The sequence below is a fragment of the Rutilus rutilus genome (assembly GCF_951802725.1).
Source record: "Rutilus rutilus genome assembly, chromosome: 17".
NCBI classification, from domain to species: Eukaryota; Metazoa; Chordata; class Actinopteri; order Cypriniformes; family Leuciscidae; genus Rutilus; species Rutilus rutilus.
In genome coordinates this window covers 25,748,256-25,764,214 of record NC_140230.1, presented here as the reverse complement: position 1 = coordinate 25,764,214, position 15,959 = coordinate 25,748,256, and the positions used below count along the sequence as shown (strand labels likewise).

The window sequence follows — 15,959 nt, the reverse complement described above, 5'->3', positions numbered from 1 at the left end:
GACAGCTTGATGGCACTGCGGTAAAGCCAGATATCACATCCAAAAAAAAAATGCTCAAGTACTGTGAATGCAAATACTTGAATCAATCAGACAGGCAATCAATCCACAATGCCTCCAGGAGAAATAAACTCCTCATCTGATGCATGCTAAACAAGAAGTGGAAAACTGTGCCATCTACTGTTTAAATGAATGTGGCCTGTCTGGCATGCAGCAGATCATACGGTAACAAAAGATGTTGTGATTGTGTCCCTCAAAATCAGATGAAAGCATTCATACATTTGGAAAGAACATTTGTTTATTACTTTAAGTCTTCAGGTGAAAAAGGATAGTAACACAAAACACAAGAAAAGTTATACATTCTTTTACTTTCCCTCAAACACTGGTGGCAGTGATACACTTCTATTTAAGGTCTAGTACTTAGATGTGCAAGACATTTCTGCAACTTATACGGTCAACTTTATTAATGTGCCAGACTCTTTACAAAAAAAAAAAACGTCTTGATGATGTACATGTAAATGAGTGATCATTCGACTCATAATTCATCACTAATCAATCTCAAGGCAAAAGGTTTCAGTTATAACAGTTCTTCGAACAAGCTTAGTAAAAACACTTTAATAATAACAATCAGAAAACAATCTTTGAACCACTAATGAAAAGTCTGAAATCCTAAAGGGTTTTTCCTAAATTAAAAATGATTTTCGGTGGTATCTTACATGTGCAAATTTGATTGATTACACTAAATACAAATAACTAATTATAATTATAATAATAATAATATTTTATATATTTTATATATATATATATATATATATATATATATATATATATATATATATATAAGCATCATAATTGTCATTATATTTACACAGCATATAAAAGATCTAAGCATCTGGAACTTTATGAATTTGACAATTTGTGGTAACACTTTACAACAAGGTTCAATTTCTTAGGCTTAAAATGAAAAACTTTTCACAGCATGTATTAATCTAAGTTGTAGTTAATGTTTGTTCATAATACATTAACTAATGTTAGTTTATACAACTCGAAATGTTAAAGTATTATTATGTGGAATTTAACCTAGGTTAAAAAGTGCAGTAAAAATATTTTCATTGTTAGTTCATGATGCGTTAACAAACTAATGCATTAGTTAAAACTCTACAACAGAGTGTTACCAATATACCTACCTCAAAATGTTCAAAGTCAAACTAAAGTTTAGAACTTTCAGAATTGTAAGAAGAAAAAGAGAAGTTAACTTCCACATTTGCATCCCCAAAGATTATTAATTATGAATTTAGGGCTAACTAGTTATTTAAGGTGTTTGACTCCACGATGGGTCACACAGGTTGTATGGTCTGTGGCTCGTTTTGTGCTGTAGCTTTCCATTTCAAAACGCAGAACTCAGGATAAAGAGACAACGATCTTACGGGGAAAATACCGCATCAAAGGCTAATATTATTTGCTTTAGGAAACCCAAATTTTCATGTCGGTGGCCACCGAAAAATGTTCAAAGAAGGAAAAACCCTGTATTAAAAGAGCACAAAATAAACAGAAATATAAAAGCTGTTAATTCACTGGAAGTCGTAACATTATACAGGAGATGATAAGCTCTGGATCAACAGTAACAGTGTATCATGTACATAGATAACTCTAACACTCAAATCCTGAGCTCTCCGATACTGTTGGTGCAAATATTTTTAAACCAATGACACAAAATAAACAGAAATGAACGAGTGACTCTGAAGTAAGACTCTTTTTTAGACCCAAGTGACCTTTCAAAGCATATGATTATTGCATAAATGGCAAAAGGCTGAAAAAATGGCTTGAGGTTCCGAAAAAAACACTGATCATCTGCTGATATTTCTGTGCAAAATGACTGAAAACCAAAAGCATCTACTAAAGATGTTTTGCAGTTCTCTTCAACAAGTGTATGTTGACAATAACGGAACAAAAATCTTGAAATCCCAGTTATCTAAAAAAAAAAAAAATCAATGCAGGCTTATTCTCATTTGTTGAAAGATGGCATGTTTCCTGAGAGGATCCTGAGTATAGTACGTCACAGTTTCTTAAAAGGTGTGATGCTGTTCTCAAAAGGGATAACAGAGAGGAGAATATTTGCACAAGGCTGCTGGTGGGAGAGATACTGCGCTCAGTTCAGTGGGATAAAGCCCACGTCAGGAGCATCACTAAAAAGGAGCGGACTGTGGCCGAGGGAGTACGGGGTGCTGGGTAGATGCAACACGGGTTTATGGGTGTGAAGAGCAGCGCGTTTGTTCCCTCTCTGGGGGCAAGGCATGTCTGTGGGGCGTCGGGCCTGGCGGCCTGAGCAGCCGGTAGAAGGCTTGCTGGGGGGAGAGACCATAATAGAGACTGTACTTAGTAGACTCTCTTGGGTAACCGGGGCAGTTTTGGGTGTGCCCGGAGTGCAGGTGCTCTGGATCACTGTAGAGTGTGCCATTGATTCTATAAGCTCCTTTGTGCCCTGTGTGCACTGCAAAAGAATGGCAACAAAAAAGGGTAAGAGACTAAAAACACTAACAATATTAGATCACAGTCATACTTATGGGGTAGCTGATGTTGATGTTGATGTTAAGGCAGCAGAGCAAGTATAAGTATGAGAAGCTAGCCAAATCAGAATAAAGATGAAAGTAGGTTAGTACTGCCAGGAAAATAATGAGAAGAAAATGTGGAAAACCAAGCATCTCGTTTTACGGTTTTCCAATGAGCTCAGGGTGAAGTGGTGCAGCTGATTTTATAAAGGGGTTCTCCAGGGGTCACAAAAGGATGAAAACAACTCCTTAACCTCAGGATAAACATCCATCATGAGAAGAGGTGGAAAAGAACATGTGTGCATGATAACTAGCATGACCTCAGTCGACAGAATCCCAAGACTGGATGAAAGTGAGATAAGCACAGACGAATCTTGATGATGATGATACATTAATTAGGAAACAATGACATAATGGAGGAAAAACAAAACAACTGCAGACCTCTGGCGAGCACTAATATATGAACACATGACCATTACAAAATGGAGTAAAAACAGATGTCAGCTAAAACACTCAACTCATCCAGGAAAAAGAAGGAACAGAGAATATATGACGATATCAATGATTTCCGCTCTCATGACGGACATGTTTTATGATTGTGGTTTCAATGCAAAGAAATGGAAGCCAAGCAGACGGCCAACGAGTCATGAGAAGGTGGTCACGAATGGCATGCAAGCAGCCCCATAACACACCCTTACCATTGAACGTCACTGAGCTGCAGGAGCCTTCAGGCAGTGCAGGAGAGAGCAAACTCCTCACAGTTCTCCTCCTGTGTAAGGTTTATAACTTCAAACATCAGGGCTTGATGCAGGTCAATATCAAGACAGCACAATAAACTAATATGATTTGTATTTGTGGACTTCAATATTTTCCAAGCTAAAAGCATTAAAAACATACATTTCTCTACAATACTATCCTCCTTGGCATGATTTTACACCACTTGTAACTCAGAGTTGTGCATCTTCACACATCAGGTGCAAGCCTCATTAACTATAACTCTTTCCCAGTAAAACATCACTAGCCAGGGTTTACATTAAATATGATTAAACCTGGATAACCTCACATGCATTTTCACATGCTTTTCTGTGTCAAAGCTTAGGTTTCAGATCTGTAAAATTGTGGTTTCTGTTTATATTTGCACAACTGTTTAAAAGTTTGGGGACATTAAGACTATGTTTTTGAAAGTAGTCTCTTATGCTCACCAAGGATGCATTTATTTAATAAAAAAAAATAATAATAATAAAAAATACAGTAAAAACTGTAACACTGAAAAATTATTACAATTTAAAATAGCCGTTTTCTATTTTAATATTATAAAATGCTATGTATTTCTGTGATGGCAAAGCTGAATGTGTAGCAGCCATAACTTCAGTATTCAGTGTCACATTATCCTTCAGAAATCATTCTAATATACTGATTTGGTGCTCAAGAAACATTTCTTATTATTATCAATGTTGAAAACAGTTGTGTCTGTTTTTTTTTGTAACAATGTTAAAGTCCAAGTTAAATCTTACTGACCCCAAACTTTTTAATGGTAGTTCATGGCTTGAAATGCCACAGAATGCTTTTTGGTGAATGGCGGATGCAGTCATGCATGAGGATTTTATTCCATAGCTACCAGGGCTGTACAGGGCAACATACAGTGGTGGTCAAAATTGATGGCACCCCTGATAAATATGATAAAAGAAATGGCTGTAAAAAATAAATCTGCATTGTTTATCCTTTTGATCTTTCCTTCAAAAAATTCACAAAAATCTAACCTTTCATTGAAGTAAAATAATTTAAATTGGGGGGTAAATCACATTATGAAATAAATGTTTTTCTCCAAAACACGCTGGCCATAATTGTTGGCACCCCTAGAATTTTTTATGAGAAAAATATCTCTGAAGTATATTCTCATTAATATTTACCTTTTTTAGCACACCAGGGTGACTAGGAACATGAAATTGTCCAGCTATGACTTCTTGTTTCACAGGAGTTTAAATATGAGGAAACACAAAGGCCAAATTCCCTTAATCATCCATCACAATGAGTAAAACCAAAGAATATAGTTCTGATGTGCAGCAAAAGATTGTTGAGTGTCACAAAATAGAAAGTGGCTGTAAGAAAATATCTAAAGAATTGAAAATTCCCATTTTGACCATCAGGGCAATAATTAAGAAGTTATAATCAACTAAAGAGGTTACGAATCTGCTAGGAAGAGGACGTGTGTCTATATTGTCTTAATTGATAGTGAGGAGGAAAGTTTGAGTGGCCAAAGACTCTTCAAGGATCACAGATGGAGAATTGCAGAGATTACTTGAGTCTTGGGGGTCAGAAAGCCTAAAAAATTTTTTTATCAAACAACCCCTACATCCCCACATGTTGTTTGGGAGGGTTTCAAGAAAAATCCTCCTCGCTCCTCCAAAAATAAACTCCAGCATATTCAGTTGTCAGACACGACTGGATCTTCAAAAGGGACCGGATTCTATGGTCAGATCAAACGAAAAAAAGGGCTTTTTGGCAGCAAACCCAGCAGATGTGTTTGGAGCAAACAGGGATGAAGAGTACCCCATGCCTACGGTTAAATATACTGCTGGATCTTATATGTTGTGGGCCTATTTATTTGCTGGAGGTCCTGGACATCTTGTTCAGATACATGGTATTATGGATTCTAGCAAATACAAACAGATAAAAAAATCAAAACCTGACGGCCTCTGCTAGAAATCTTATAATGGGCCGTGGTTGGATCTTCCATCAGGACAACGGTCCAAAACAAACATCAAAATCAACACAAAAATGTGTAACTGAGCACAAAATGAAGCTTCTCCCATGACCGTCCCAGTTCCCTGACCTGATGAGTGGAGTGAACTGAAGAGAAGAAGCACCAACATGAACTTGTGAATCTGAAGGATCTGGAGAGCTTCTGTATGGAGGAATGGTCTCTGATCTCTTGTCAGGTGTTCTCCAAACTCATCAGGCATTATAGAAGAAAACTCAGATCTGTTATCTTGGCAAAAGGAAGTTGCAAAAAGTATTTAATAACAGGGTGCCAACAATTATGGCCAGCGTGTTTTGGAGAAAAACATTTATTTCATAATGTGATTTACCCCCCACATTCAATTCTTTTACTTCAATGAAAGGTTAGAATTTTGTGAATTTTTTGAATGAAAGATCAAAAGGATAAACAATGCAGATTTATTTTTTACAGCCATTTTTTATCATATTTATCAGGGGTGCCATCAATTTTGACCACCACTGTATATGTGACACATGCTAAGAAAAATATAACCTGTTTTATACCTGTGCAACAAATGTGTCAACAAAACTTTCAACCTCTGTAGCACCAGTACTATGTGAAAAAAAATAAAAAAAATTTTTAACATACAGCCCCGGCTACAATGCTTTAACTATTAAAAAAAAATCCTCTTTATGTTATCATGATCTTGGAACTAATGCTCTGACTTGATATCACATGACGAGGCACTCTTACCATGTTTGTGTCATTCTTGGACATGAAAGGAGGGAGCTCAGCATCAGAGGTCACCGTTTGAGGTGCGTCATCTGGAGGTAAAAAGCCTCTTCTGTCAATCAAGCTGTAAAAGATGAAAAGGATGAGTGCATGACCTATTTTGACTTTCAAAACACAGCATAGACTGAACTCGAAAAGAAGTCAAAGAATTGCACAATTAACATGTCATAGCTGAGAAACTAGGCAATTGCCTAAAGCAGCACTTTTGTAAGGGTGGCAAAATGTGTGTCAACCAGGAATGAACAATTCACAAAATAGGCTCTATGATTTGCTGATCTGCCGCTGCCCCGCCCCCTGCTCTCATGAGTCATGACTGAGTGATGGGAAGTTCGGATCATTTGACTGACTCTCTTGTTCGATCTCGTTCATCAAAATGAACGAATCTTTATTTGAGTCATTTCGTTAATTTAAGTGGCTTTAAATGTTATACTTTAAACAGCCAAATTCCCAGATCACATCCACCGTTGGATGATATTCTGAATTAAGCAATCATTATAATGCAGTCAATAAATAAATATTTCAAAAACAATTTACAGGGAACATAAATAATGACTTTACCTTCCGAGTCTTTCGTTCATGTCTAAACGACCAAAATTATTGTAAGTTAAGCTTTATTTGCTCTTTAGTCGTTGTTTAAGATGCTGAACCTGCTAATGATATAATGTGCTTGCGGACATTTCATTTGTGTGTGTTTTACGCACATAAGAAAGTGGTGTAAAGAGATTTGCAACGGTAATTTGAGGAGCTGAAATGTGATTATTTGGAAAAGTGCTGTCATGACTGCTTAAAGAAAAATGCCAGCAGGCACTGCCTCCTGCATAAACGTTAATATTGTTGACATTTTGGGCACACTCGCGGTGCGCACTATTTGCGTTATATGTAGGCCTATGGCTTATTGGTCTTTGTGTGTTGTTGCTGGTTTTGCGTTATATGTATGGCATACTGGTCTTTGTGTGTTGCTGGTATACGTTGCAAATAGAGGGGCGGCACAATTGTTTTTCGCCTAGAGCAGCAGAAGTGCACTCGCCGGTCCTGACTGTACATCAGTCTGAAGCTAAATGACAAGCAGTTGACATCCTTCACTTACTCATTAACAAACTCTGATATTTATCATTTTTTAAACATCTGCAGTACTTACCTGGGTGGCATCGGCCCACACAGCACCACACAACAGTTTGTGAAGATGTTTTTATAGGTGTAGGGATTCCCTGAATCTTCACCTCTTTTACTGGACCAAGAGCCTTTGATCTGCAATGTACAAAACACTGCAATTAAAGAAGTATTGACTACATTATTAAATAATTAATTATATAGCTTTTTGATATTATTGATTAAATGTATGTATGTATGCATGGTGATATTTACATCTTCGTTGGTTGTGAGGTTGGAGGCCACAAGATAAGTATGGAAACCTGACAGACCCAGAATGGACCAGATGGAGAAGAAGCAAATGACCAGCTCCACAACAGTGCAGGAAGGGTTAAGGGTGCAAATTTGTTGTAAATGTGTGTCAGTGTCCAGATAAACATTATAACCATTCATACCAGGAACAAGATGATATCGTTTTGTTTATTCTAAGCATGAGCTGCAATTTTCTTTTTAATCAGTTGAGAAAAAATAAAAATTATGAAAAAAGATTTCAGTTTGTCTTTGCCGTTATCGTTTATAGGTGTGATGTAGACTCTGCCACAAACTTAAAAGGGGGCTGGGCCTGGACACCAGCGGAATCTGTATCTAGCAGCAGCTGTTGCCATCCTGACAGGAAAGCAGGGCGTGGTGGAATCCTTGAGCCGATTAGGGATGAATGGGATTAGGAAATAGGCGGAAACAACAGCAGTTTAAACATATAGTGAACTCGGTCGGCCGTGCTATTGTGTGCTTTCTGTTAACACAGTAAAAAAGGATATCTGGCTGGACTGTGCTGTATTGCCTGGATGATACCGCCTTTAGTTTTTGATACTGTTGATAAGAGTAACTGATCAGAGAACAAAACTGCTTCAAAATTGACTCACAAAAAGTCAGTCAAAACACAATCTCAAACGCATCTACTGTACTGTTAAAAAGTGTGCATTTAACTGATCAAAAACACAATAAAAACTAGGGCTGGGTATAGAGTTTGATACTTTTTAGGCACCGACCGAATTGCCTCGATACCATAGACATAGAGTATCAAAAAATGTCCAAATTTCCATACCTGAGGGCCATATCTTGTCAACATCAGTGAAACAATAAGTATGCAGCATGTATGATGTGCCCAAATCAAGTGCTGGTGATTGGCTGTGGCGAGGCATCAAAGAAAAACACTAGTTTATTTCGACTTGAATGCCACAGACGAGCACCGTCGTTCATTGACACAGAGACACGCAGAACATGCAGGATTCATATTTAAATAGTCCTTTTGCGGTTTAATATTCTCACTTTGACAACATTTCATTTGAGAGAAACTATCATCACATCACAGAAGAAGGTCTGCACAGCAACCAGTAAAAAAAAAAGAAAAGTTTGGTTTAACTTAAACGCCAATGAAATATATTACTCTTGTGCAGTATAATGTACAAATTAATATAATACTACTACTACTAATAATAATAAAATTATTTTTAAAACAAATTTTAATGTTACAGCCTCTGCTATAACATTATCTGTTCATAAAATTGGTATCGAAAAAGGTATCGGTCAGGAACCAGTATCGATATCGACATAAAAAAAAAAATACCCAGCCCTAATAAAACCTGTAATAATGTGAAATATTTTTGCAATTTAAAATAACTGTTTTCTATTTTAATACATTTCAAAATGTAATTTATTCCTGGGACGACAAAGCTGAATTTTCAGCAGCCATTATTTCAGTCTTCAGTGTACTTACGTAAAGTGAGGTGAGTAATCACACAGCCAAAGATAAAAGAGGTCAGAAATGATAGTGACACTATGAAGGCATAAAAAAAGCGATAGTTGCGCTTTCCAACACAGTTCCCGACCCAAGGACAGTGATGGTCGAACCGCTCTACAAGGGGAACAGAAGAAGAACATTCTGAAAAACAACGCTTACAAGAAACTTCTGTGCATTCTCATGCAATGATTATAAGGAAGGGATTTATTTTATGGGTTATAACTATTACACATTCATTACCACAGCAGATGCAATATGACATTTTGTAGCTTTTAAAGAAATAGTTCACCCCCCAAAAATCTGTCATTATTTACTCACCCCCACAGGGTTTCAAACCAGTATGACTTCCTTCCATGGAATTACAATAAATGGGTACTTGAGTTTTTAAAGTTCAAAAAAGAAAAAGCACAGTAAAAGTTTCATATAAATGAACCATATGACTTGTGGTTTCTTCGTTTTTTGTTTTGTTCAGCACTTTGGTCAGCTGTGTTTGCTGTTTCTCAAAATATCTTCTTTTATGTTCCCACAGAAGAGAAAGAAAGTCATACAGGTTTGGAACAACATGAGGATGAGTAAATCATGACCGAATGAAAATTTTACTTCATGATAGATTACTGCATGAAAAAACAGCAACCAAGTCATCATTTCATTTGGGGTTTAGAATAGAATGCAGGTGAGTGAAAGATAACATTTTAATCTCTCAATGAAATATAAAAAATTATTAAATATTATTTAAATGTTGAAACTTTGTATGCTGAAACTCCTGCCTTACCGACACAGTTGTCACACAGGCTGCAGTGGGATGTCCGGGGCGGACGGAACATCTTGCATGTGAAGCAATATTTAAGCTTTACCACCTGGTCATTTATAAGTATCTCTTTAGTGCGGGGAGGTGGACGGTATGTTGAAGATCCAGAATTATCTTGAAAGAAACCCACAATTTTATTATAAACATTTACAAGTTAGGAGGCAAAATGAAGACAAATAACAAAGTACACATTCAAAGCCTCACCGATCTGTCTCTCTATGTCCGCGGCCTCATCCGGCAAAGCCCTGGGTAAGATCCCTGGGTCTGTAAAACTGGTTTGAAGGAGGGTGAAGATGACAAATACAAATAACACCCCACCGATTACTGGAATGAAGATGGTGAGGTGATGCACCAGAAATTGGCAACTGTTATGAATCAAGCACAAAGACAAGGACAAAGTTATCAGCTGATACAAACATGGTTTAAAAAGCTTACTTTCTGATGATTAACCATGACCATGTGGATGCAACTCTTTTAGACTGGCAATGATGTCAAGAAGGGCGGTGGAGATGTCTCTATTGTCAAAAGTAGTAATATTGTCTAGCAGTGTGAATGAACACTGGTGTCTCTGAGTCTGTGAGTTAGTGCATTCTACTCACTCAAATGTGAAGAATAAGCCACTGGTGATGACAATAAGGACGATGGTCAGCGGGAGCACACCGCACTGCCTGGCCAACATAATACGACCATCACAGTAGAAGCGATTTTGCCCAGGGAAAATCTCCCATTTTCTCCGCAGGCGCTGGGAGCTTTTCCTCCCACAGGGCAGGGTGGTGGACGTTCGGGTGGTTGATGTTCTGAGCGCTCGTGGGTCTATTTGTTGATACTCACAGTTTTTCATTTTCAGAATATGTAATTGACGGTCTAGAGTTCGGATAGTATAGATGTAACCTCAAGAACAGGTTAAATTAACTTGTTACAAACCAAGCCCTAAAAAAGAGGAAGCTAGATCGAAACTATATATCAGCTGTGAATCTCCACCACATATTACTAAAGATACCGTCAGAAATATACTGACAATTCACTTGGTAATATTAATATTAATGCTAATATTAATATAATGCTAATATGAATAGGTCAACACAACTACTGAACTTATTTAACGTTAACTGAAAGTCCACAAAGCACATAATACGTTGCTCAATACATTCGTTTGCAACTAAACATCCCCTATAGGGATTATACCGACGAACAATTATTATATTATCATGCCATGTTGTTGCTTTCAATAACATAGGAGTCTCTTAGCTAAGCTAATTACGTTAGCCTTTTGACTAGCTGTCAACTATCTCAGCGGACGACATTACTCCTCACGCGGTGTTCAACCGTCATTTGAACGACACTCGGCTCCTCGCGCTGTCCAATCGCAATGAGTCTGCTGGGAATTGAAAATTAGATCAGTATAATTTTATACTGTATAATTTTCTAAGAGCTAATATAACACATCGTTAAGCTACGGATGAGATACAACAATATTTACCTCAGTTCGATCACTTCCCTAGCAGAGGACTACCTTAAGAAAGCGACCAATGACTCGCAAGGGATGCGTCATCTCAGTCAGACCAATGAAAGATCACTTCCGAGACACCATGCCACGCCCTCTGTGTAGTTTTTTTTTTTGCAATTTGTTGTACACAAAATTTTCAAATGTAACAAATATATGCATAATATCCACAACCATGAATGTAACACAATATGTATGCATTTGGGGGAGAACATACCAAACTTTATAAAATATTAAAGAAATAACACATTTATTTTAATTACCTTTTGTGGGCCAAAGTGATCCAACTTGGTGTTGTCCTTTTTAAAAAACAATAAAGAAAAGAGCACTTTTTTTTTGTAAAGCTGGTCCAGGTTTGTATTATATATATATATATATATATATATATATATATATATAAAATTAAATCAGTAAGTTGAAATAAAATCGAATATAAATATTAAATGAAAAAAAAAAAATAATAATTTTTTAACGATTATTAGAAATGCTACTTTGGCAACTAACTGGAATAAGTTAGGGTTAAAGGTATAGCGGAGGATTTTTTACTTCCGGGTGGATCACCTATACTATTGGTCCTCCTAATTGTCAATCATTCTGGTGAATCAATCAAACTTATTCAAAAAGTGGAGAGGGCGGGTCTTATCTAAAATTCGGAAAGATCCTCCACTATACCTTTAATTTGAAGTACTAAAATTACTAAAACAGACAAAATAAAGATAATAAAAATAAATAAAAATATTAAAGATGGCAATTACTAAAACGTATAAAAAAAAATAATAAAAAAAATAAAGGCCACCTAAAAATATTAATCAATACTATAACAGTAAAGAAATAATATTAAAATAACATTGGAACTGTCACAGACTGTTATTAATTTTACCATTTTGTATGAACAGACCACTTATGACACTTTGTACCCACTAGATGGTGATGCAACACAATATAACAGGGGTCTTGTGATATGACCATGTGCAAGCCATGCCTTGATGCCTTTTTTTTTTTCATAGAAAGTACAGACCAATTTTATGAAGGCCTGAATTTTTTTAAGGATATCAAAAGTAACTTAGCATTCAGGCACAGCATATAGTTTGGCTAAGGTTTTTTTTTAGCAATGTTTTTTTTTTTTATAGAAGAGAAAACAAAATACAGGACTAATTTCTAAATGATCCAACCAGGTATTTATTAAATATTTATCTAATACAAAAATATATATATATATGAGCCTTTTAAGGAACACCAGAAACGTCTTAAAATAATAAAATGCATTAATTACAACAATATTTGCCAAGCAGCAATAATATTATTCAAAACCAGGCCAGAGGAATGTTATGAAGACTGAAACAATAACAGTTAAGTCCAGGGAAGGAAGTTACAGTGCAGAGCCAGACCTAAAAACCAATATGATATGAAATACCCTAAGATGCATCTTGTATAAACTGAGCAAGACTTCCATTGCATCAAGAGGTAAAGGACTTGATTATTTCTGCACATTCCCACAGCACATTTCAGGCCAGGTTTGTGATCCTTTTGTTGTTGTATTTGGTCAAGCCTGAACAGCCTTTCATTTTGCAGCAGAGGTTCATACTGAAAAAGCAGGTGGCCACTGATCCAGTAGAGCACAGGCGAGGAGGAAGCAAGAAACCGTGTCAACACCTGAGAGGACACAATAAAACAAGGCATGTTGAGCAAGTATACTACACACGTCACATGATAATGATCAATTTCAAGAATCTTACCTGCACATGCATAGAGAAAATTCCAAACAGAAGAAGGACAGAACTGTGCACAATGTAAACAAAGACTTTTGGGTTACAGAAGCCATGCGTTTTTGTGTCTTTTCCTCTGTGTCCCAAACCCAAATACATACAAAACACTGGGTTAGCCAATATGTACATATATGAGGCGATGAATCCCAGAACTGCAACAGGCAGCGCCAAAATAAAATTGGGTATCTGCTTCCATTGAAAGTATCGAAGGAAGCCCACATCCCAATAAGCATCTTGTATATACGAATACAAAAGTGGTATTCGCCATTGGCACCAACTTGGGGTTGGAGATGCTGCATCAGCCACACGGTATCCTTTGTCCTGGGCCAAATTAAGCAGCACAGGGGGAACTTCAGTAGCAGTTGGATGGCAAAATGTTTGGTAACCATAGAACTGAAACAGGCAAAAAGGTAGCACTACAAAAGCTGCATAAAATGCTCCTGTGAGCACAAAACGAATAAGCTCCCAGACATAGTGATGATATTGAACGCACCCTTCTCCATTGCTAAAGGCCCGGGTACGGGCAAGAGCCCACTGCAAAGAGAGATACAGCAAAAAACCAGCATTCACAAGGCCATTGGCACGAGCACCTGTAGCAAACCCCAGCAGAAGACAAGCTCCTATTGTGAATCTTTTCTCTAGTAACCAGAGGCCTGAGAAGGTGAGAGCTGCAAAGAGAGTCTCTGAATAGCCTGCAACCATAAAAACATTAGCTGGTGTCAGACAGTACATCAAGACTGCAACAAGGGCAAGTTTTCTGTTCTGCACCACCAAACGACTCAGTTTGTACAGTGCCACGGCACTTATGACAAAAAGAATACTATTCACTATAGCCACAGATAAAACTAATCGGCCATGCATTGTGAGAAATCCACACATAGGCCACAGAGCCGTGGCTGCCAGTAATCTCAGGATGAGAGGAAACAGAGGAAAGAATGCAAAATTGTGTTCATATATGTATCCACGTTCTGCAATGAAGATGAAATGCTCTGCATCCCAGTGACTAAGGCCGCCAAATAATGCTTCAATGACAGGGTCAAGCAGGAGAGGGGTCTCTGATCGCGGAGGGCTAAATGCATCTGCCACATGGTCTGAAATCACTGCATTCAGTACAGCCTGCAAAAGGGCACAAAATAAACAAACAGCAATTTTTCATATGCCCAGTTCTGCAGTAGGTGTCACTCGAATCTCAAATTCACAAAAAGCGCAAGCGGTTATTTTATGGAGCTTTATATCAATAAGTAATAATAAAAAATAAAAAAATAGAATAAACACAATTTTACTTTAGTGTATTTCAGTCGTTCATGTCAGTAACTTACCTGTAAAAATAGGGAAAGCAGTCGCGTGAACGTTGCAAACTGTACAACTGTCCACACGTCTTGATTTACACAATTGTTTGAAGGTGACATGTTTTACAGAAACTTTTATCAACGAAAACAGAACATTTCCCTCACTGAAAATAATAATCAAATTAGGCTCAGTAAATTAGCAGATACGATAAGCGAGGCATCCTTAAAACAAAATGAGCCAAAAAAAAAGGCAGTATGGTTTTTTTTTTCAGTAAGTTTGTAATAACAGCAAAAACATCGCTGTCGCAGTTGAACAACAAGACAAAGTAAATTGTATAGGCCTATGTCACACTTCCTGCTTCCGGAACGCGGAGTAGGGATTCAGAACTTCCGGTCAACAGTATTTCTCAATAAGGATTTAGATTATCAGCCATAATGTCTAAACCATCCGAGGTAGACTGACCACGAGCTATGAGGTTGTGAAACTAAGGTTTTTGCTCCTGTAGAAGCTATAAGTTCGTATGAAATCAACCTTGTTTTAAGAAAAACATGTTTTATCCGCGATCTTATGAAAAAAAACTACACTACCCACAATCCTAAGCGTAGCAGCAACGTCTGCTGATTGGTCCAACTCGCTGTTACCATAGAAACGTTTACCTTACTGGTGAACAGCCCGCCGCTGTTGTTGTAGTGTACCGGGTTGCTCTGTGTCAGGCCGTAGACAGCCATAACTCAGCTTTCACGCTTTTCCACTTGAGAGTTTTCATTTACCATCCGAACCACATCGTCATGTGACTTCAGGCAGGTTGCGGAGAGATTTGGTCCAGCAGTATCTATCGGACTCCGCCATTGTAAAACGCTAACCGGAAGAGCCGTATCCCTACTAAAAGACGTACTTCCGGTCTTCAATTTTTTCGTGACATAGGCCTATTCGTCTCATAAAGCCACTAAATGGAACGATAGAAATAACGACACGCACTTCCGTCATGCTGTCTTAAAAATGTCAAAATAAAAGTCCCAAAATCTTAACCGATACCATAGACCTGCTTTATATAAACCATTTATATTATATTACTTATCTTGCCCTGGAAATGAATACCTTCAAAATAGTTAGCTATTCAATTATTTTTCTACTGCATAAACGCAGAAAATATTTATATTTTGCTTCAGCTTTTCATGGTCTCACGCTCAACTATTTTCATTCATTTCAACTGATATTATTAACCACTAGTATTAGAGTAATATTGAATATTGCTAATTAAACTAATTAACGTACAAAGACAACGTTGTAAAAAAAAAACGTTTAAACTTTAATTTGATTTAACCTGCCATTCATAATCACATTCTAGGATAAATGGGCTGTACTTTATTGAATAAAATAAAACATCTAAATGAAAATAATCACAAACATCTTACCAAGATTTAATGTACATTTATTCTTACCACGTGGAACATATAGTATAAAGATTTCATAGTGAATAAATGATATTCATTGAGCCAAAAAGGGGAAAAAAAACAAGGAATTTACATTAAGCTACATAGTCTGAAATACAAATATGCAGAATTCATTTCACTGGAGAAAAAAATATCTCAACTGTGTTCTTCATCTAGAGTTATTTTGTTGTACCAGGAGACGAAATAAAAT

At 37.0% G+C, this 15,959-nt stretch overlaps 2 protein-coding genes across 3 annotated transcripts; both read right to left on the bottom strand.

Annotated features, from left to right (window-relative positions):
* Positions 1–1,554: 1,554 nt before the first annotated feature.
* Positions 1,555–11,229, bottom strand: zdhhc18a (zDHHC palmitoyltransferase 18a). Its single transcript, XM_084384620.1, has 9 exons — positions 10,355–11,229; positions 9,960–10,120; positions 9,720–9,869; positions 8,924–9,061; positions 7,965–8,016; positions 7,423–7,525; positions 7,196–7,305; positions 6,019–6,121; positions 1,555–2,488 (listed from the first exon to the last, which is right to left on the bottom strand). Exons 1-9 carry the CDS (start codon positions 10,594–10,596, stop codon positions 2,147–2,149), a joined length of 1,401 nt encoding a protein of 466 aa, XP_084240746.1. The 5' UTR covers positions 10,597–11,229; the 3' UTR covers positions 1,555–2,146.
* Positions 11,230–12,418: 1,189 nt separating this feature from the next.
* On the bottom strand, positions 12,419–14,651 carry pigv (phosphatidylinositol glycan anchor biosynthesis, class V). Of its 2 annotated transcripts, XM_084386157.1 has the most exons (4): positions 14,345–14,632; positions 13,519–14,141; positions 12,996–13,346; positions 12,419–12,912 (listed from the first exon to the last, which is right to left on the bottom strand). In XM_084386157.1, exons 1-4 carry the CDS (start codon positions 14,432–14,434, stop codon positions 12,906–12,908), a joined length of 1,071 nt encoding a protein of 356 aa, XP_084242283.1. In that variant the 5' UTR covers positions 14,435–14,632; the 3' UTR covers positions 12,419–12,905. The 2 variants fall into 2 exon arrangements, with proteins under 2 accessions (XP_084242283.1, XP_084242282.1); XM_084386156.1 differs by having other exon boundaries at positions 12,996–14,141; positions 14,345–14,651.
* Between the last annotated feature and the right edge of the window lie 1,308 nt (positions 14,652–15,959).